Consider the following 22,033-nt stretch of genomic DNA (forward strand, 5'->3'; position numbering starts at 1 on the left):
AAAAACAACTCACCAACCCCCGCCACAAACCTCCCAACATACATAACCCCAAACTCCCCCTCCGCAGCAGCCTGCATCACCGCCCCCACCCCCGCCAACGCCGCCGCAACCATCATTCCCCATCTCCTCCCCCACCGATCCGCCACATACCCGGCTCCAATGGCCCCCAAAAAACAACCTGCTTGCAACGTCGACACAATATTCGCTTCGAGATTGGCTGATAAGGCGGGGTTTTCGGATGCCAGGGGTAAGTTGTAGGTTTTGCGGAAGGGGTCGAGTTTTAGGACGCCGCCGATTATTCCGGTGTCCATGCCGAAGAGCATGCCGCCGAAACAGGCCTGGGATTGGGGTGGTTAGGAGGGGAGGTGGTAAGGGGGGAAAGGGAGGGATGGGGATGGGGCTTACGCTTGCGCAGAGGACAAAGACTCGCCAGTTGTAGATTTCTTGAGGGTCATCTTTCATGGATTCGTTGCGGCTGGATAGTTGGGTTTTGGGTTGGAATATTCAGCGACTTTTTTTCTTTAAATCGTAGAGGCGAGGTGAGGCAAGGGAAGGGAAGGGAAGGTGGTATATATGACTTACACAATCTTTTCCAAGATACCCATGATGAACGATGACTGATGATAGTGATGATGAGAAGAGGAAGAGAAGAGGAGAATAGCTAGGTAAGCAGACAAGAGTAACTCAAGTCTACTAGATAGAAGTGTCTTCCCTTCTCTAAGAAAGAACAGAGATAGAGATAGAGGTAGAGGTGGAGGTGGAGGTGGAGAGAAAGAGAGAGAAGACAGGAATGCAATCCACAAAAGAAAAAAAAAACAAAAAGCCCCGAATAAGAAGGTAAGTAAGTATACCCTTTTCTGCACCACTCTCTTTCTTCCCTCCCTCTCTCTCCAGAGCTCAAGGTAAGCAAAACGGAAAGATGTGGTAAAACACTCCACAACTCCAGTCCGGTAAAAAAAAACGGTCCAGTCCGACCCGAAAACAGGAGAAGAAATTGAAGGATTATTGGCTTATGATGACCGGCCTAGCCTCTTCCCCGCCTCGCCTCGCCTCGCCCCGTCAGCTTTGTATGTAACGATGTATATATTGTATACTAACTACATGTAATGTACGCCAGACAGACAGACAGACAGTACGTCTTGGGGGGTAAAAAAACAAGCCGGAGGTGGAGTGTGGACGGTCAGTCAATTAGTGAGTCAGTCAGTGTGTGGACATCCGACGACGTAGAGTAGTACTTCTGTTTTGTCTATCTAGTTGGTGTCGGTGTCGATGTCTGTCTAGGTAAAGTACCGACTTGTGTAGCTGTGAATCAATATATTTTCTCCTCACCTATTGTCCCAAATTCAAGCTCTGAGACTGAGCCGCATCCGGTGGAGAGAGAGGCAGAGAAAGAGAAAGAGGGAGAAATGCGGAGGAACCTTGGGGTAAGGAATGTTGGGGTAATTGATTTGATTTACCTGCTGGTATTGTTTAATATAAAGGTATCGCCAGGGCTAAGGGCAGACCCCAAAATGTCTAGTCGCAGACCCCATTTCTGAGTCATCAAGTTATTACCGCACCCTTCCGCTGTAACCCTACCCCCCCCCCCCCAAAAACCAACGCTTCTCCTCTCGCAGCCTCGCGGCCCTCGCCTCGCTCAGGCCTCTGCTTTCTATACCTACCTCCTAGGAGTTTTCTTCCTAATAAATGCTTAATACCTCAGGGGCACCGAATACCTCGGGGGTACCGACCAGATTGCCCCCCCAACCCCCCAAGGGGGGCTAAGAATCGAGAGGGGTATCCTTCGGGGTGCAATGTGAAGTGAAGCCTACCTCTTAGGCAAAGAGCGAGTACATATCGTAAGGGTACGGTAATAACTTGATGACTCAGGAATGGGGTCTGCGACTAGACATTTTGGGGTCTGCCCTTAGCCCTGGCGTAAAGGTATGCATGTTGATCCAAGTTTTAGATCTGCATCTGCATCTGCCAATCTCTGCCAAGAGAGATTTTCCATCAATCAGATTGTATCGCGTGATACATGTAAGCTGTACAATGTATATATGTATACATCTCGCGTACAAGTAAGCCTTGCGTCGGTTAGATCCTGTGGGGATAATATATCGATTGGCGAGGAATGGTGCCCTGCTTTTGGAGTAGTATACAGTAGTGAGAGACTTTTGTACTAGGAGAGGGAGGTCTCCCCTAAGCATCTTTTTGATTGTTTGCGTCGGCCTTTTTTCCTATAGAGAGAGTTAGCACAAACCGAGGTCGAAAGATCCATGTATGCTCGAAGCGAAATGGCTAGGCGATCTTCGATTTATTCGTTTGTCGATATAGGTACTGTCCTGTAGGATGCTGAGTGAGAGTGAACGTCTCTCGTTCTTGTTAAACAATCCATGTCTGGCCTTGAGGTATATTTTTGAGTAGATGTATACTCTTCCCGACGCCTTTTACTACAATTCGTCGATATAGAGACTGCATTTCGGGGAATAGAAGGAGGAGGTTGACAGAAGGAGAGAGAGAGAGAAAAAAAGGAAGACGTCGTAAGAAGAAGGGAGGGAGGACCCGACTACATCAGCCGAAAAGATCTCCACAATCTTCAACTTTCGATCAAACACTATTATATTGTCTTCTCTTCTTATATACCTCACCTCTTCTACCTCTCCTCCCTCTCCCACTCATTCTTTCTATCCAGCTATACATCCTCCCCTCAAATCCATCCCCCCCACTAGGACGAATGACACAAAAAGAAAAAAATCTCACGAACAATTCGCCGCCTCCGTCTCAGCCCGTCCATCCGTAGGAAGGCCAAAGAAAATACATCCATTGCTATTAACCAGACAAGGATTCGACTGCAGAATGTCATCAGTTAGTCTATGTTAAAAAAAAGAGGAAAGAGAAAAAGAAGAAAAAGAAGAAAAAGAAAAACGGGAGAGAAAAAAAACTAACCTTGTAACATTTACTCCTCCTCACCAACTCTCCATCTTGATTCCATCCTTGACACATTCCATCGGCTTTGTTACAGCGCTAGAGACGAAAAAGAAAAAAAAAAGGCAATTAGTAGTGGTCTTTTCTTTTCTTCTTTTTCTAGTGCTCTTTTCTTCGGTACATATGGGTAGAGGATGGGGGATAAATTTACAGATTGAGTAATTCTCAAATCCCCTCTCGCGGGTGTAGGTGTGGCAGCGGCGTGAACAGACAACAATGTCGTTGAAATTGTACCGAGGAGGAGGAGGAGAGAAGAAGGGGTGAGGAATTGCATGATTTTGGATCGATTGATGAGAGTTGGGTTCGCTTCGATCGATCGAGAGAGTAGTTGGTTGATTGGTGAGGGAAAAGAAGTAGAATAGATGAATACTCAGAGAGACAGACAGATAGACAGACTAAGAAGGAATCCGAGATTCTATACTACAACTCGTACCTCTATCTATCCCGTCATTTCTTTAGTACGCTTTCCGAGACAGGAACACGAAACCAAGTGCTTATATTCGCTAGATGATAATGGTAAGTAGTCAGTAGTAGTACTACTACTAGAACTACTAGAAGAACTACTAAAACTAGTAGTAGCACGGTGGCAGCATGGGAGATGCTGATGCTAATGAAGATCCGATCCAATCCTCTTGATATATGTATGTATTTCCCGGAGGAGGAAGTGAAGGAACCAAGAAGGAAGACACGGTAGAAATAGAGAAAAAAGCAAAACCTCCATTCATTCCAAAAAGATAGAAAGAAAGAAAGAAAGAAAAAGAAAAGAGAAAAGAGAAAAGAGAAGAGAAACCCGTGGTTCCACAATACCTACCTCCCACTGCCCCAGTACCTCCCAGTAAGGTATCTTGTCTTTGTCTCTTGTCTTGGCTTTCATACCTCTCTCCTACCGACATACCGACCGATCCCGACCGATATTCTGCCTTTGGTTAGCTCTTACATACATGGACCTATTCTCTAGGACGGTACTCTCGGTAGAACTAGATAAAATACAAAATACAAAATACGGATACTATGTAAATGTGAGGTAAGAAAATCTTGCTAAGCCTTTCTTCTTCTGCTTCTTTCTCGTATCGTTCAGTCTGGAGGTATATAAAATCTTCTTCCTTGTTCCTGCTCTTTCCTTCGTTTTCCTCCTCCTCCTCTGGCATATCGTAAAAAAAAAAAAGAAAAAAAAAAGATCGTGGAGGACGAATTGTCGTCTGTTTTGTCCTGTCTTCTCTGCCTCTTCGTCTTGTCTCCTCTTCCTCTTCCTCTTCGTCTTCTCTCATCTCCTCTCCCCATCTTCTCTCCTCTCCTTTCTTCATCGGGCGGAGGTATATATCCGTACCTATACCCATAGAGTCCATCCATCGTAGGCCAGGTCCAGATATGTAGGTAGGTAAGGTACCTTAGGTAGGTACCTTCCATCATCGGAAGAGCTTGTTTGTGGAGGAGAACTTCCTGATCCATGGCCTGTCAGGAGATGTCCAGGTTTGGTTTTCCCAATACATATCCTGGGGGAAGAAGGTGAATCACTACGCGTAGGAAGGAGGGAGGTCGTCGTTGGGGGCTTTTCGGTCGTATGCATGGGTTTCATCAACCTCTGTCTCCAGGCGGGCAGGCAGGCAGGCAGGCAGGTAAACCCAGGTTTTTATTGTTTGTAGTGACTCCTAATAGAACAAGTCAGTCAATTTTCCCGATTGCGAGGGAAACATAAGAGAGAGAGAGAGAGTTGGACGCACTTTTCCTTTCCCTCCACAATAGTCAAGCCGCGAGATTGTTGATAACCACACTTCCAATCCTCACGCAGTCCCCAACATCATCATCATCACTCATTCATTCATTCCTTCATCATCATCATATCATCCATTTCAAATCCTTTTTTCCTTTCTTTTTCTTTTTCAAAATTGTTTACTCCCCGCCCATCTCCGATGATGTCGAACCATTCTATGCTTCATCCTCACCAACGCACGATCCGGCGCAGTCCTCACCGAAGGCAAAGGTTTATCCAAAGGGGACGGTAAAGGTTTCTCCATCATGCTCGCCGAGTCGACGGCGATGACGGATTTGGCGTGATGGTGATGATTGTTGTTGTTGTTGTTGTTTTTGTGGTTGAGGTGATTGTGATTATTATTATTATCGTCATTCCACCATTCTTCAGCGCACATTTGCGGTGTAGTGCCCGTGCTTTTGATGATCATGTATTCGGAGTGATTTCGCGTTCGTCTGCCGCTTGAGAGGGATCTCCAATCTAGAAAGAGAGAAAAACACTTTGCTTAGTTTCTGGTAAACGGTCGTGGCGAGGGGAGATGCGGGCAAATTACCTTCGTCAATGTATTGCAATGGCCGTTTATGTGACGACCTATGTCCGGCGTCGAGACTGCTGCGTCCATAAATGCTCTTGGAATCTTTGCGAGTGTGATTCCACACTTTCTGGAATAGACCGGCCATTGGATCGGATCGGATTGGATATGTTTATGGTTATGGGGAACAGTTCTAAGGTAATAGGCGAAGAGGGGGCGACAACTCTGAAAATGAACGTTCCCACGAGCGACAAACAGACAGGCAAAACTTTCTTCTCACCATGAGGAAATGGTTGCGAAAGTCGTCCGACGACGACGACAAAACGAGATATATACCATCACTGCTGGAGCTGCATACGTTACCCTTTTCCCCCCTAGGGAGGTAGACCTTGGGGACCAATGCTTGCTTGCTTTTGCTCGCTGTCGCGAGTAAGCCTACCTCCTAGCGCGAAACATAAGCATACGAGAAACTTTAAACCGAGTCGAGCAGAAAAACAACACGTGAGATGTCCAAAACAATAAAAAGTCCGAACGAGTTGTTTGCTGTAAAGAAATGGACTCGGCTGAGTGTTTCATCGCCCCCCCAGTTGCGTCTTACCGTGCGTCTCCTATGCTGGTATACTCGAGTCAGACGAACAGCGAGGGCAAAAGTTGCGCGATGATACATTGCATTTCAGAGAGTATGTAGCAGGTAGCAGCAGGCTCGAGATGTGGCTGGAGTAATCAATGATGTGAGAATATGCTGTCGATGACTTCTTGATGTGGTAAGATAGCGATCTGGGAGATTCGCTCGCTGTGCGCAGCCATTGAAGGCGATATATTCCTTGTCAAAGTCGAGCACGGCAGCGACTGACGAGTCCTTTGATGAAGTGAGCGGTGTTAGTCGACGGGTACATAGGTAGCTGCGAGGGCGTTGCCCTTGGATGGAGTCGTACGCAGCTGTGGCCAATCGACTGAATGAAGCTTCGGTGATCTTGACTTTGGTAGGTTTGGGCTAACTCACGCGCGTGGAGACGAGAGCCACAACACATAGTCACGGCAGAACCACAGCATCAGCGGCGCTGAGACCCCATGCTGCTAGACCAGAGGAGGTTGTTCACCCTGTCGAACTGTTCAGATAGACTCAAGCTACCGATGATTCGTATGTAACTGCCGACATACCAATGACAATTGCACGTACCGTGACTATTTGCTCGGCAGCAATCGCGTCTACTGCAAAAGCTGCATTCCACTGCAATGTGTATGAATAGCGTTCGCTCCATGAGCTGAGAGACGATGTTGAGAGAGATTTTCTGTTGACTGCATGAACAAAGGAGAGATGCCGAGACTGGAGGGAAAGTAGAAAGTAATGCTGACTGTGGGGACAATGCCCGAGTTGCAATAAGATATCAGGCGTAGTTGCGAATACTCTCTCTCTCTCTCATCTATACACAATGCACGCACCACTCCGACTTCGATCGTGTCGACCTCAAGACTAGGAGTGCATGCACAAAGAGATATCATAGAAGCCTGTTAATTCTGCCTCGCCATATGGACAGATCTCGCCGGCATACAGCAAGCTCGCTGATTCCCCTGCAAGCCGCCGCTCTGAATGTGTCCTGCCACGTCCAGGATGGCGATACTGTTGATTGTTGCCACATTTGCTCAATGCGCCTCGTGCGCAGTTTCATTCATCAATCGTGGTGTCGTATAAAAAGGCGCTAATGCGTGGAAATAGAACGAACAAGAAGAGATAAGAGGACATCGCTCATCGCCTTCGCCCGGCTTCGAGGTCGCTGGCGGTGACGTTGACCTCTTCCACTGCACCATGCCCGGTCGGGCTCGCCCGAGGTCTTCTGCCGAAGCGTGGAAGAGATACCGTCGGTATGCGTGATCTCCATGTACGAGTGGTATGGGTGGCGTCCGCTGGAGGCTGCACAGGGGGAGCCCGCTGGACATCCCGTTCTCGTCGAGCACGTTCGAGCGCAGCAGGTGATGGGTGCCCCGTCCGGGCCGCATCGGATATAAAGATACGCGGATGGCCTGCGAACAACATGCGTGGTCGGAAGGGCATGCCATGGCGCCAGGTAGGAGGCGGTTCTGTCGGCAGAGCGCCGTTTCTGCCTCGACGTCCAGAAGTCGCCGTGGTGGTTTCTTCCTCCGGTCGGACCTTCGGCACATAGTAGTCGGCCTTGCACAGAGGACAGCATGCTCGTCTGCTGGTGAGCCACGGGTCCACACATGACCCATGGAAGGCATGCCCACAGGTCAAGCCGCGCACATCATCATCGTCGTCTAGAGTGTCTAGACAGATGGCGCACGTATCTCCCGGAGCCGCCAGCATCTCAGGTGGTGCTGCGGTGGCTATAGGGTCGTCCTCGTCCACCTCGTCCACTTCCGTCGCTGCCGAATTCGTCCTGTCCACGCTGTTCTTCCGCGCATGCTCCAACTCTTCAATGGTAGGCGTCTTCTCCTGAAAGTGATCCGTACTCGCAGCAGCTTCGGGCCTCGGCGCATCTGCAGTAGCACTCACCAGACTCTCCCGAGCCATACTCAATGCCGTCGGTGGGCTTGCCGTCTCAATGGATTGTTTGCCGAACGCATCGATGACGCCGTCCTCGTCCCGGAGACTGCCTGCTCGACTAGGAGGTGCAGTCACGCCGCCCTCTGCTGGAAGGCCTTGAGCTTCTCGTGAGGAACGCCATGTCTTATACTTAATGAGAGGGAAGCGCTCATTCACGTCCTCCATGGACATGAGCTTCTTCTCTTTCCGTCGTCGTCGTTGTCCAGGCATCTGCGCGAGATCGATGGGTTCGCCATTCTCGTTAAGGGCGCGGGCCTGACGGTTACGTTGGTTATATCTGAAGCAGTATTTTACGCCGACGATGATCCTGTGGGCAGCGACATGTGGTTAGCGTCTTGCGGAGATGTGCGTGGGAGAATCGCGGCGTCGGGCGGAATTCAGATCAGGAGAGGATAGCATACCATAGGTTGGTGAAGACGACGCCAAATCCTAATGCAACGAAGAACAGCAGCGGAGAGCTCGTAGGACCACCGCTGTGGTCTTGATTGGCACCGCCACCGGCGCTGTCCGTCGCGGTGGGGAGCGAGCTCGTGGTGGTGGTGGCCATGCCGTGGATCGTCCAGTGTGCGTAGTCACTGGTCAGGCAGAGACTCAATCAAGAGCGCCGCCAAGCGCAGTGACAGTGGTGGTTGTCTCGGTGAAAGCGAGCGGCGAGCGGAGCGGAGAGCAAGCAAGGTTGTTCGGTCTGGGCTGGGCTGGGCTGGGCTGCGCGCAGGTTTCAAGCAGGTGACATGGTTCTCGCTTGTGATGCGTGTTTATCGCCCGTCGAGATGCGGAGAAGCTGAGCAAGCACCGGAATCGACGAGAGTAGGCCGCTGGAAGCAGTTGTTCTGGCGCGAGAAAGGGTGGTAGATGTCTCGGGCAAGGGTAGAAATGGGGATTCTGGCAGTGGGATATGGAGGGCAGATGTACGGTGGTGGACAATGTGGTGGTGGCGGATCTTCGATGGGCGACAAGCGACGATGACCGCGGTCGATAGAAGGTTAGGCTATAGAAGTATGCTGCGCGCTGCCAAAGAAGTGGTGCACCGCGTGGCGTGGCTTCTTGGGCGGCTGAGAGGCTGAACACTAATGTAGTTGTAGTACCGGAGGTAGTAGTAGTAGTATCTTAGTTCAGGAGGTAGAAAGACAAGACGTCCACCCACTTGGGCCGAGGACCTTGGGGAAGTGTCTTTCTTTCTGTTTATTGAAGAGTTGTTGTAGTAGAGACAAAGCAAGTCTACCTTACAACAACAACAGCATCCAGAAAGCAAGCTGCCTTATCCTCGGTAGTTTTTGATTATTGTAGGGGGTGCAAGACGGCGAGAACGTGCCAACGTGGGGCTGGTTCACACTCTCTTCTATGCCATGCCTTGCCATGCCTTGCCTTGCCTAATCAACGCCGATCTATTCTTGCACGTCACCACCCTACACTCCGTACTCCTTCACTCACTTCACGAGAAGGTCAGGTAGAACCCTTTCAACATCCTCACCCCAAACAATGAATAATGAAAGAATCATTCACCTCCATCCTCGCCTGCCCGCCCATCCCTCCTACGTCTAGGCCTGCAATGTATCTATCTATAGTCCTTTCTCTCTCTTCCCTCTCATCACAATCAATCACTCATTATAATTCATTCACTCGCCTTCCATTCACACTCGGCAAATTCCTTCCGATCCCGCAATCCCGATCCAGCTCATCGCCGCACCTTAATTACGTGGCTGGCGGTACTCGGAGGTACCTACCTAGTGCCCGTAAGACCTGTTACCTGATTGAGCACAAGTGAGGTACCTCCCTCTCCCCAGTGGAGAGGGTAGTAGAAGGTAACGCGGGAGGAAGAGGAGGAGAAGGAAGAGGAGAAAGGTAGGCTAGGCTAGCTATCCGATTGCAGAATGGAAGCTTATCAAATACTGAGGTGTACCTACAGGTACCTACGCCATGGCTACCTCCTACCTACTAGGAGGTACATGTACCTAGGAGGTACTACTTATCACTAAACCCGATCCGACCTTTCTCTTTTTCTCAAATTCATCCCATCTATACAAATAAAAGATTTTGATCTGGACGAGGCTTGATGGCTTGATAGCATGACTAGGAGGTGATCTAGGTACCGAGAGACTAGGGCTGGTCACCTCCTACGAAGACTGCTGCCCCCCCAGATGAGAGCTACACGTACCTCCTAGGTGCCTTATTGGCCAAATATCCGCCAAGCAAACTGACGCGTAGAGAGCAGACTCAGCAGAGCGTGCACTCGTGACTCCGGAGGTTGTGAGTTGTGACATGCACATATACCTACCTGTACAACGTTGGTAGGTACAGCTTACCCGAAGAAGACCCGGCTGGGGACGACGTGGAGGTACCAGGTCAGGTAGGTCAGGTATGAGGTATTTATTCATTCACACTGCTGTCGGAACAAAAGAGAAACAAGAGATATCGATTCACGTTTGTGATGAGATAGATTTCTTCTTCTACCTACATGTACCTTACATCTTTAGTACCTTACCTGTCAACCTAAAGTTGTACTCGACTGCGTGGGGTACAGCATGCATGCATCGCATCATGCCTAATGAATGCTTGTCGTATATGAGTGAGCTGTAGAAGTATCTGACGTAGATACCCGACTTTCTTTATCCTCTCTTGGCTGCCGAGACTGCTCGACTGACCTGGCATCACATCCAAGCAAGCACCCTTTGTTGCTCTTGTCTCGCCGCCGTAATGCTCACTCTGCCTAGCCTGGACTCTGTCGAAAGTTTCTGACGTCTGAGCAGTTGAGGCCCCCTTCACCCCATCCAAGACCCCGTCATCCTTCCGCCCCTCTCAATGCCGAGAATGTTTGCGTGTTCGGTCTGGTAGAGGGTCCTCCAGCATTTCATTATTCTCGCCTTGTGGAGAGGCCTTGGCGCGCTTAGCCACCGAAGACGCGGATGCCTCTCTCTCTCGATTCTCCTCCTGTTCAGAAGGAGTTCGAGCCCTCTTTTTGGCCGGCTTCACGGCCCATTGAATCACGTATCCATGATTTTCCGCCGCCTCTAAGTAGTTCACATGATCTCTGTTAACTTGCGCCGCAGCCCCCAGCCGGTACTCTTGCAGGTCCTCGTCGTCGCTGGGCTCATCCACCAAATTCGAATCTGTCACACGATTCCTCCAATTCTCGATCTTCGGCCGGTTCGCCGCGTCGACCTCACTCGTCGAGGACTTCTCGTAGGCCATATCTTTCAGATGCAACGCGCCCTTGAAGTCTGCGCTTGCCTTGCTCTGCTCGACTTCACGTTGCTGCAGTGCGTGATTGGCTTCAAAACAGTCAAGCCACTTTTGAAATGCGACGTCTGTTTTATATCTCCAGTCGTCTAATTGATCGAGCCTCTCGGCTGGGTTTGGCTGCGTGTAAGCCCATTGCATGTACAGTGCGTGCGACTGGTCTCGGTATGCTCTCAGTGTGTGAATTTCTGTTGCTGAAATGAGGCTGATTTGGGAAATGGACATGGAAAGCAGCCCTTGCAAGCGGACTGCGAGGGGGTGCGCTTGCACTGTTGGAGCTTGAGCGAAGAATCGCTGATGGTGGTAGTTATGTGCCATGCGTGGCGAGAGGTAGGAATGGTTGAAGAATTGTACGCGCTCGCGATAGAACTGACGATAATGCGGTTCTGGAAGGAGTTGTTGAAGTGAAAAAGGTTGGTGTGCCTGAGGAAGCCGGTAATACTGTTGCAGTGGCGATGAATACATGTATATGGCACCGCTGCTGGCACCTCGCGTCGCTGCCAAGCTTGGAATTGCCCGGTAAGAGTTCTGTCGCGATGGCGGAGGATGGCGAGTAGGAGGAGAAGGAGCGGAGGGTGCAGAAGGAAAGAGATACAGGTGGCCTCCTGACGCCATACCTGTGGTCTCTGAGCTCTGAATGAAGTCGTAGGTACCTAAGGTAAGGTAGGTTGGTATCCTTCCAGTTCGCTCCAGATCTCGAATTAAAATGGGGGAGTACCGTAAGTTCAGAAAGCAGCAAGAGTATGGTGGTGTTGTAACCTGGATATGCAGATGAGGTTTCCGGTGAGGTTTCACTCACATCTTTCCATTGCCATCTATTGTTGCTGTAGTTGTTATTGTTGTTATTGTTATTATCAATGTGGTAAAGGCATATATGCACGCATGGGCACAATTCACAGGCGCCAGCGCCTGCACTAGCAGCTGAGTTACTGAGGTGACTGGTTTCTTACGCCCATGTGAATCTCAATTGGGCTTGAGTTGTGTGTGTAAGTGTGTGTGTGCGGACTACGCGAAGGCAGCAACAATGACAAAGTGCTTCATTCAGTAAGGTGTTCCCAGAGTGTGTCTCGGCACATTGGACCTCAGACTCCACGGCCAAGTGAAGTCTCCTTGCTTGGCGATCGCACTATGTCGCGAGTCAGCGCCTTCTACACCGACAATGGACGAGAGTGGCCGATTCGGGCATTACTCACTTATTGGCTTCTTTGACACACTACCAGGCCATGTCACATTAATCATTAGTTGGCTTCTTTTGCACACTACCAGGCCAAGTCGCACAGCTTAAGCCGAGACATGGGATTATAACACCTTCACCGGACAGAGGCTAAGCCCAGAACCAAAATACGTCGACATGGGCTCGGGCCTTCTTTATTGCACGATGATAGTGCGTGGAGCCCAGCAAACCAATGACAGATCAGTCGTGGCAGCAGCAGCAGCAGCAGCAGCAGCAGTGAGGAGACCTACCTCCTAGTCAGACCTGGGTCAACAAGCCGGGCGTATCGCGAGAGGCAATGAGGCCAATCAACCACTTCTGCACTGCGATTGTTTAGATAAAATGTAGATGCGATCGGACCTGGTAGGGCAAAGAGTAAGCGAACGACGTCAATAGCCCGGTCTTTTGATGCCAACTCAGGTACTACCGACTTCTACCCAGCCCATGCAGAACCAACCTGGAGGGAAGAAGACGTGCTCCAATTCGTACCTAGGAAGTAGCGACTCAGCTACCTCCTAACCCCCAGAGAGCTCCAATATGGATGGGATTCTCATGAACCACAGCCTCTCGCTTCTCCACCTGTTGCTCTTCAGTTCGTCTATGCAGGTACGTGGGAAGAGCCGCTGGGTGTTATACAATGAATAGACGTCAGGAATGGAAATTCGACCCGGTAAGAGCTTCATCTGAGTGCTGAAGGGGCTCCTCTAGGAGAAAGTGGAAGAGTGGTCATGGTGACTCTCGACGTGGTCAGCTGGAGGACACCGCGATCCAATATTCTCATCCACACGTCAAGTGGCACAGAGGCCGTGGAGGATGTATATCGTCACCGCACCCACACGCCATCAATGAATCAAGCCGTCGCAATTTCGAAATGAGCCACGCACCAAGGGAGGTAGCAAACGCGCAGACGCTGTCCGACAATTGAGACTGGTCAGCCAAGTCCAACCTCAGACGACGAGCACCAGCCACAACTCACTACTGCCCTCTCCCGCATCAGACATGCCGGAAAGATGGACCTGGCAACGACTGGAGATGCGCGCACCGGTGGCGAAGTGGCGATCTGGTCTGCATCTGCGATTACAGCAACTGGACGATCCAGGTTTCGCGTGGCACAAGAAGAGATGCACGCCCGGAGATGAGATGGATGCATGAATGATGTAAGAGTATGTGCAACTCCCAACGCGTCCAATTCTCCGGTCTCTGGCTCTGCGTCGTGTCGTTTGTCGTAATGAATGAAGATCCGAAAAAAACTTGGACACTGGCCAAAACAGCGGAGACTACTTACGCCATTTTCCCATCCAACCCGACATGGATGTGTTTCAGGGCACGGAGGGCACAGGGCAGTACCTCATACTATAGGATGTACCTGGTAGACTCCAGTAGGTGGGTAGTGACGGCACTGACGGGCCACGGCCCTCTCGGCTGGGCCTTCCCCTTGGTTGCACGTGGCCGGCTATTTTGCCGTTCAGTGCAGCTGGTGTCGAGCCGCCGGGAGCGCGAACTCCAAACCTTCGCCCACTTCACCATTCACCACTCACCACCCACCACTCACTACTGCATACTTCCGAGTCCACATTCCAAGGACATACACCGTATCGTATCGCATCACATCCGACCAGCGTGTGCCTCGCCTGGGAACTGCGCGTTCCAGCACATCGCTGTGGCTCGTGACGCTGCAGGCGACACCACTCACGGGAACCCGACGGTTGGTGGCCCATCGTTCACATCCCAGAAGATATGTCAGTGTGGCACGCATTCGCGGCTCGTCTATTCTCTGCGAGTATTATTGTGGGTCACCAGCCCTCGAACTGCCTCCTCTCTGACATGACAATGTCTCGGGCGCGGCTCAGCATGCTCCAGCTCCAGCTCCAGTCCAGCTCCTTCGTCCGTTCGAATCTATCAACTTCTCCAGGCGCTTGCACGGGCTTTGGAACGGTTTCCCTGCCACAGGAACTGGAGCCCACACGATATGTACCAGGCTGGAGGACCGTGACGTCTCCACGTAGCGACAATGTGGTCACACTCACGACATCACAGGAAATCCTGCCTCCGTCCTTCGAACAAGACTGCAGATCACAGCATGTGGCGTCGATCGAATCAGGAAACCTGGCAGACCTGGCAGCCATTGTGAACTGCCCGTCTGTGACCACAGGAGAGGCGCGAGCTCTCATCCCTGCGACCAATGTCGGCAAGCTCTTGTGACATCATTCCATATCATCTTGACGACTGTGAGGACGTCTGTGTTGCAGTCAATGAGCTGGGTACTGTATATCCTGTGCCTCGCATGTGTCCCTATCTGTGTAGCTACATCTACCTCCAAACCACTCTCAGCCACACACCCTGATACCTTTTCCTCCCTTTTGACTCCCCCTTGCTATACCATTGTTGCATTTGCATGTCAAGCAACTCTAAACAGTACGCGTATTACTCTTTCCCTCCTACTCCGACTCGAACTTCTCCGTCTAGTCGACGACGAAACGATTCACGAAGTAATTCTACATCTACCAACAGATCTTTGTACGAAATGGCGCCATCCCCAGCAGCAGGAAAACAGACCAGCTCCAGCTCCATGCCCAAGACTCCTACTAAGCTCCAGAGAAAGCCTGGTCAGACACCCCAGAGACCGGGCCAAGCCTCTGCCAGCAAGACTCCATCCACACCAAAGGCTACACAGTCCACACCCAAGGCTACACAGTCCACACCAAAGGCTGCACAGTCAGCGAAATCAGAGACAGACTCACCCAAACCTCCAGCGAAACCAGCAGCTGGCCAAAAAGCCGAGCAAGCCAAGGATCAGGCTGGAAGCACAGCAGACGATATCAAGCAACAGACTGGGAAAGCGCAATCAGTGGCGCAAAGCTCAGCTACTGATGATGATGACGAAGAGCCATTGAGCAAGGTCTCTCAGGCTGGCCAGCAGTCCAAGGAATCTCTCCAGCCACAGACCCCAGAGCCGATTCCTGATGATGATGACGACGACGACGACGAGAAGGAGGATGATGACGAGAATGACGATGAAGATGCAGTCACGGGAGCGCAGGAGCAAGCACACGGCGCTGCCGGAAAGGTAGAGGATGATGCTGAGTCCACTGCCGATGATGCTACCGAGAAGGCTGGGGATACCATCCAGTCAGCCGACGATGAAGATGGAAGCTCTCAACAAAGCCAGCAGCTGCCACAGCAAGGCAAGAAAGGCAATGGTCTATTGAGCGGCGCAAAGGGTCTCGCCGGAAAGGCAGGCAGCCTTGCCGACAAGGCCTCCAAGGATCCCAAGTCAGCAACACAGCAAGCTCCACAAGACACCAAGAAGGGTATTGAAGACACTGCAAAGGACTCCCAAAAAGGTGTTCAGAATGTCCAAGACACCGCGGACGACGGTGTTGAGGAGGGTCAGAAAGTGGCAGGCGAGACTACTGATGAAGCCGAGGACGCTACAGAAGGACTGCAAGACAGTGCTAAGCAAGCCGCTGATAAGACTGGAAAGACTGCTCAAGACGCGACGGGCGACGCGGAGGATGCAGCATCAGACGCCAAAGACTCCGCAGAGGGTGCTGTGGGAGATGTTAAAGACTCCACCGAGCATGCTCAAGATCAGGCCGAAGACGCTACGGAAGACGCCAAAGACCAAGTCAAAGACTCTGCCGACAGTGCTAAATCTCAGGCAGATGACACAGCCGCAGATGCCAAGGACTCGGCCGAAGATGTTGCAGATGACACCGAAGCTACTGCGGGCGCTGCCAAAGATCAAACCGATGCCACAGCAGAGAGTGCAAAAGAAGAAGGTGAGAGCACTATCGAGTCTGAGCTTCCAGTTCCTGAAGGCCTTCCTGTCGATCTCAATGTCCTCAAGGGACTCGAGGTTCAAGAAGATGGTACTGTCTTGGATAAGGAAGGTAACCCTGTTGGCCGCCTCGCTGAGGGCGACGCCGAAGATCTCGCTGGCTACCCGATCGGAGAAGATGGAGAGATCCTCGACGACGACGGGGACCTTGTCGGGCGAGTTGAGCTCATGCCAGAAGAGATCAAGCGCCAGCTGCAGGAGACCCGCGAGAGCGGCGAGGAACTTCCAGAAGACGCTCAGACTTACCTCGGCCAATTGGAGGACCAAGCCGAAGAACAAGTCGACGATGCTGAAGAAGAGGTGGACGGTGATTTGCCATCCCTGTCGATTATGGAAGGTCTTACTTGCCAGGTCGATGGTCTCATCTATGATGCTGAGGGCAACACCATTGGGCGAGTGACTGACGGCGATCCTCAAAAACTCCAGAACGCAGTTCTCAACGCAAAAGGCGAGTTCATTGACCAGGATGGCAACGTCGTTGGTCGCGCAGAGATTCACGAGGATACTGAAGAGCTTGTTGAACAGGGCGTTTACGAACCAGCGAAGCAAGCTGCTGCCGACGCTGACGACCGCATCGACAGCGGCCAAGAAGAGGGTGTAGACGCCGCCAAGGATGTCGCTGGCGAGGCAGAAGATGCTGTTCCAACTGAGATCGAGGATCAGCTACCTGGAATCGAGGCCCTCCAAGGCAAGGAGCTCAATGAGGCTGGCGAGATTGTCGACGAGGAAGGCAATATCCTCGGTAACATCGCCGATGACTCCGAAGATCTCAAGAAGAAGATTGAAGAAGGCAAAGTCGATCCAGAGACTCTCAAGATCGATGAAGAGGGGAATCTTGTCGACGAGGAGGGCAACGTTCTCGGCAAGACTGAGCTTGCTGAAGGTGCTGCTGAGAAGCTGCAACAGCTCAGCAAGCTGCAAGACCTTCGCATTCTGAATGGTAAGCGTCTCAACAAAAAGGGCAAGATCATTGACGACGAAGGCGAAGAGATTGGCGAGCTCACTGATGGCGATCTCGCCGAAGCTGCTGGCGGCCGCGCCAATGATAAGGGAGAGATCTTGAACAAGAAAGGCGAGGTTGTAGGTCATGTCAGGGTCGTACCAGGTGACGCAGCTGAGCAGGCTACCAAAGAGCTTCTGGAAGAACTTGGCGAGAACGTTGAAGAAGACGCTGACGAAGAAGAGAAGGAAGAGGAAGAGAAGGTAGAGGAAGCAGAGCAGGGTGAAGAGGGTGAGGGTGAAGAGGGAGAGCCTGAGCAGGAAGAGCCTGAAGAGGAAGAGTCTGGAGAGGAAGAGCCGCAATACGAAGAGCCCGAGTTGAACATTCTCGATGGACTGAAAGTCAACAAGAAGGGCCAAGTCCTGGACGAGGAAGGAGAGCCAATCGGCGAGCTCACTGCTGGCGAACTATCCAAGTGCGCGGGCAAGAAGATCAACGCCACTGGCGAAGTCGTTGACAAGGATGGCAAGGTCCTTGGACACGTTCGCACTTTACCACAAAAGGTTGAGCCAGTCGAAGAAGCCCCTGCTGTATCGGTCTTGGAGGGTCTCAAGGTCAACAAGAAAGGACTTGTCCTCAACGAAGATGGAGAGCAGATCGGCGAGCTCACTTCTGGTGACTTGTCCAAGGTTGCCGGTAAGAAAATTGATGCAAAGGGCCAGGTCCTCGATGATAAAGGCGAAGTCATTGGTACTGTTCGCACTCTTCCAACCGATGATCAAGAGGAAGAGCAGCCAGAAGAGCAGGCCGAGGAGGAAGAGGAAGAGGAAGAGGATAAGGATGCGACACAGCTCCCACCTCTTTCCGCCCTCGAGGGCTTGTCTGTCAACAAAGCCGGCAAGCTGATTGATGGAAATGGTGCCATCATTGGCGAGCTTACGGAGGGTGACGCAAAGAAGTTGTCCAAGTCTGGTCTCACTGCCGATGCCGAGGGCCAATTCTGGGACAACAAGGGCCATGTGATTGGTCGTGCAAAGACTCTCCCCCAAGAAGATCCAGAAGAGGAGGCACCTTTCGCTGGACTAGAAGGACTCCGCGTTGTTGAGGAAGGCTGGGTGCAAGACGCCGAGGGCCACACTGTCGGCTACGTGACGGAAGGGGAGGCTGCCAAGCTCATCGGACGTGCTGTGGACGAAGATGGTGATATCCTCGACAAGAAGGGCTCTGTTGTCGGACATGCCGAGCGGTACGTGCCTGAAGAGGAAGAGGAGCAACCAGAAGAGAAGCCAGATCTCTCTTTCCTCGAAGGCAAGACTGTGACTAAGCAAGGTCTGGTGATTGGAGACGAAGGCATCCCAGTCGCGCGTCTCGTCGAAGGTAGCGCCAAAGAGCTCGCTGGACGCTCTCTCGACAAGGAGGGTCAATTCTGGAATGACAAGGGCTCTGTCATTGGTAAGGTCGAACTCATTCCGGAAGCGGAACGCGAGGCCAAGCCCGAGGGACCTTTCGCTGGTTATGACGACTTGCGAGTTGTCGAAGGTGGCAAGGTAGCTGATGAGGACGGAAACGTCGTCGGAGAGATTGTTGAAGGCAATCCAAAGCGCCTTGTCGGCTTGTCTGTGGATGAAGATGGAGATATCCTCGACAAGTATGGCAACGTCAAAGGCCACGCAGAGCCCATTCCAGATGAGGACCCCATCGATTATTCCATCCTGGACGGCCTGACTCTGAATAAAGCTGGATTTGTCGTCGATGAAAGCGGCATTCCCATTGGCAAGATTGTTGAAGGATCTCCTTCTGACCTCGCTGGCAAGAAGTGCGATGAGAACGGTTACATTTACAACGATACTGGCAAGGTTGTTGGGCGTTGCGAACCTCTTCCCGAAGCAGAGCGCCAGAAGAAGGCCGAAGGCGCCTTTGCAGGCCTTGAGGGCTTGCATGTCGTAGAAGGCGGCTATGTTCAGGATGCCGAAGACAACAGAGTCGGACAGATCGTGGAAGGCGACGCCAAGAAGCTCATTGGCATGAAGGTTGATGAGGATGGAGACATAATTGACAAGTTTGGTAATGTCAAGGGTCATGCCGAACGCGTCGAAGAAGAGGAGAAGGAGATTGACTATTCCATCCTCGACGGCCTCACTCTGAACAAGCAAGGGCTAGTTGTCGACCAGAACGGAACACCTTTCGGACGACTAGTGGAAGGACAAGCTTCGGAACTCGCAGGACGACAATGCGACGAGCAAGGCTACATCTACAATGATCGTGGCAAGCCTGCAGGTCGAGCCGAGCCCATCCCAGAAGAAGAACGAGTCGCACGTCCAGAGGGACCATTTGCCGGTCTCGAGGGTCTTCATGTCGTCAAGGATGGCAACGTTGAGGACGAGAACGGCAACGTGGTAGGGCACATCACAGAGGGTGACCCAAAGCGCCTGGTTGGACTCAAGGTCGACGAGGATGGCGACATCATCGATAAGTTCGGGAACACCAAGGGTCATGCTGAACCTCTCGAAGAAGAGGAGGAGAAGCCAGTCGATAACTCCGCGCTCGAGGGCAAGTACCTCAACAAGCAAGGATACGTTGTGGACGACAAGGGCATTCCTTTCGGCCGTCTCATCGAGGGCAATGTTTCAGAGCTTGCAGGTCGCAAGTGTGATGAGAATGGCTACATCTATGGCGATACCGGCAAGGTGGTAGGCAAGTGCGAGGTCCTACCCGAGAACGAGAGAGTCGCTCGCCCAGAGGGTCCATTTGCTGGTCTCGAGGGTCTTCGCGTCGTTAAGGACGGATACGTCGAAGATCAAGACGGCAACCGGGTGGGCCAAATCGTCGAGGGAGAGGCGAAGAGACTGGTAGGACTCCACGTGGACGAAGATGGCGATATTATCGACAAGTACGGCAACGTCAAAGGTCATGCCGAGCCTTGGCAGGAGGAGGACGAACAAGCTGCTGACCTCTCTCGTCTTGCGGGAACCACGATCAACAAGGCTGGCTACGCTGTCGATGGCAGCGGGCAAATTGTGGGCCGCGTCGTCGAGGGTGACCCTAACATCATGATCGGAAAGAAGGTCGACAAGGAGGGACAGATCTGGGACGATGCCGGCAATGTCATTGGCCAAGCCGAGATCGTGACGGGTGTCAACTCTGAAGAAGGTCCATTTGCAGGCTTCGATAATCTCGTCATTAACAAGGACGGAACCGTCACCACCGAAGCGGGGGACATTGTTGGTCGTGTGACCGAAGGCGACATCAAGAAGCTCCTCGGGCACACGGTCGACGAGGACGGAGACATTCTCGACAAGAATGGAAATAAGATCGGCAAAGCTGAGCGATGGGAGCCCGAAGAGAAGGAACGTCGCATCAATCCAATGTCTGGGAAGCGTGTCAACAAGGAGGGTGAAGTTCGCGACGACAATGGCGATCTCTTGGGCAAGTTGACTCAAGGTGATCTTGGACACTGCGTCGGACAGGAGATTGACGACGCCGGCAACGTGGTCGATGTCGAAGGCAACAAGATCGGTGAAGTCACTCTCATCGAGAACATTGCCGAAGACGAGTACGAGGGCCCAACGCAAGAAGAGCTCGACGAGGCTGCCAAGCGCGAGGAAGAACGCGAGATTGCTGGCAAGATGGGCACCATCTGCCAGCAGACCCTTGAGAAGATGCAGCCCATCTGCAAGCAGATCAAGGAGCATATGGAAAAGGCCGACAGCACTCCCAAGGAGGAACTTGATGAGGAAGAGCTTGTCAACCAAGTCAAGCCACTCATCGAGGAAGGCGGTCGTATCTTGCAAGAGTGCAATGGCTCGCTTCGTGGGCTCGACCCCGATGGCAAGATTGCTGCTCAAGCCAAGGGCCGCGCTGGCACCGGAGAGGCCACCCCAGAAGAGTTCCGTCTGGCAGAGACGCTCAAGGAACTCACCACCACGGTCGTCACCACCATTGACGATGCGAAGAAGAAGCTCAACAACATGCCTCATGCTAAGAAGAAGCTTAACCCACTCTGGTCGCTCATGACTCAACCTCTCTTCCAGATCCTGGCTGCCGTCGGACTCCTCCTCGCTGGCGTTCTCGGTCTGGTCGGACAGTTGCTCAACGGTCTCGGTCTCGGCGGTTTGGTCAACGGCCTCCTCGGCGGTCTCGGAATCAACAAGCTCCTCGCCTCCTTCGGTCTCATCGATGGCGACAAGGACAAGAAGAAGGGTTCCGGAAAGAGCAAGCTCTCTTCCATTCCTGTGGTTGGAGGCCTTCTCGGTGGTGGTAAGTAAACCTCTGATACAGCACACATTTCCCTCGCATCGCTTTTCCTCTCTCCCTCTCTCCCACCTGTAATCCACATCACGCTTTTTGAGGGAGATGTTTGGGGAAAAGCGTGCGATGTGTCAGGGCTTACTTATCTCTACCTTATCTACTGGAATCACGCGCACTCCCCTTTGCCCACACCTTTTCTGTGTGAGCACTCTGACCACAATGTTCTGTGCGTTCTAGACAAGAAAGAGGATGAGAAGAAGAAGAGTGACGAAGAACAAGTGATGGAGACGGCCGTGGCGATGGATAATTGGCAGAAAATTGGCGCGCCTGTGGTCGTTGCTGTGGAATCTTCGTAGGAGAAAAAATTTAATGTATATGATGATGATTTCTTTTTTGGGAGGGGGCCAAAGTCGGACTCAGCAAAGCATTGGGCGTTTATTGTTCACTGAAGTGTACTATGAATATGGAGAGGTGGAAATTTTGTTGTATTGGCTTCGAAGTTCGGCACTTATACTTGTCATCAGCATTCATTGGCTTGACGATTTGTTTTTTCTTTTGTGTAAAGAAGGCAGAAGTTGATGTATAGTACACATGTAGCAATGAGATTTCTCTTATGATGAACCGCTCTCTGTCTGTTCTTCGTCTGTACCAATTGAGGGTCTGTATTGCTATAACATGGAATTGCAAGCGACAACTCAGCGTAAGATAGGAAGTGTATGCGATACAGTTCTTAATTCGAGGA

General features: G+C 51.7%; 6 protein-coding genes across 6 annotated transcripts in view; 2 read left to right on the forward strand and 4 right to left on the reverse strand.

The window, feature by feature from the left end:
* SEPMUDRAFT_149024 (general substrate transporter) overlaps nt 1-800 on the reverse strand; it is a 3,525-nt gene extending 2,725 nt beyond the window's left edge. The window contains exons 1-3 of the mRNA XM_016905292.1: nt 583-800; nt 406-475; nt 14-338 (exon numbers count right to left, since the gene is read on the reverse strand). Coding sequence (XP_016762005.1) covers nt 14-338; nt 406-475; nt 583-605 — 418 coding nt within the window. The 5' untranslated portion in view covers nt 606-800. The remainder of the gene's footprint in view (nt 1-13; nt 339-405; nt 476-582) is intronic.
* A 3,712-nt stretch (nt 801-4,512) lies between these two features.
* On the reverse strand, nt 4,513-5,190 carry SEPMUDRAFT_149026 (uncharacterized protein). Its single transcript, XM_016905293.1, has 2 exons — nt 4,689-5,190; nt 4,513-4,616 (listed from the first exon to the last, which is right to left on the reverse strand). Exon 1 carries the CDS (start codon nt 5,145-5,147, stop codon nt 4,848-4,850), a length of 300 nt encoding a protein of 99 aa, XP_016762006.1. The 5' UTR covers nt 5,148-5,190; the 3' UTR covers nt 4,513-4,616; nt 4,689-4,847.
* A 1,418-nt stretch (nt 5,191-6,608) lies between these two features.
* Nucleotides 6,609-8,687, reverse strand: SEPMUDRAFT_65229 (uncharacterized protein). Its single transcript, XM_016909709.1, has 2 exons — nt 8,214-8,687; nt 6,609-8,119 (listed from the first exon to the last, which is right to left on the reverse strand). Exons 1-2 carry the CDS (start codon nt 8,357-8,359, stop codon nt 6,997-6,999), a joined length of 1,269 nt encoding a protein of 422 aa, XP_016762007.1. The 5' UTR covers nt 8,360-8,687; the 3' UTR covers nt 6,609-6,996.
* Nucleotides 8,688-10,378: 1,691 nt separating this feature from the next.
* SEPMUDRAFT_156059 (uncharacterized protein) lies at nt 10,379-11,864 on the reverse strand (the record flags this gene model as incomplete). The annotated part of the gene is made up of 2 exons (XM_016907654.1): nt 10,379-11,702; nt 11,849-11,864. 2 exons carry the CDS (start codon nt 11,862-11,864, stop codon nt 10,609-10,611), a joined length of 1,110 nt encoding a protein of 369 aa, XP_016762008.1. The 3' UTR covers nt 10,379-10,608.
* Nucleotides 11,865-14,092: 2,228 nt separating this feature from the next.
* Nucleotides 14,093-14,464, forward strand: SEPMUDRAFT_116896 (uncharacterized protein; the record flags this gene model as incomplete). The annotated part of the gene is made up of 1 exon (XM_016901296.1): nt 14,093-14,464. The coding sequence occupies one exon, from the start codon at nt 14,093-14,095 to the stop codon at nt 14,462-14,464; it is 372 nt and encodes a 123-aa protein (XP_016762009.1).
* On the forward strand, nt 14,112-21,915 carry SEPMUDRAFT_149029 (uncharacterized protein). The gene has a single exon (XM_016905294.1). It carries the CDS (start codon nt 14,658-14,660, stop codon nt 21,306-21,308), a length of 6,651 nt encoding a protein of 2,216 aa, XP_016762010.1. The 5' UTR covers nt 14,112-14,657; the 3' UTR covers nt 21,309-21,915.
* The last annotated feature ends 118 nt before the right edge of the window (nt 21,916-22,033 follow it).

Source organism: Sphaerulina musiva (assembly GCF_000320565.1).
Source record: "Sphaerulina musiva SO2202 unplaced genomic scaffold SEPMUscaffold_4, whole genome shotgun sequence".
NCBI classification, from domain to species: Eukaryota; Fungi; Ascomycota; class Dothideomycetes; order Mycosphaerellales; family Mycosphaerellaceae; genus Sphaerulina; species Sphaerulina musiva.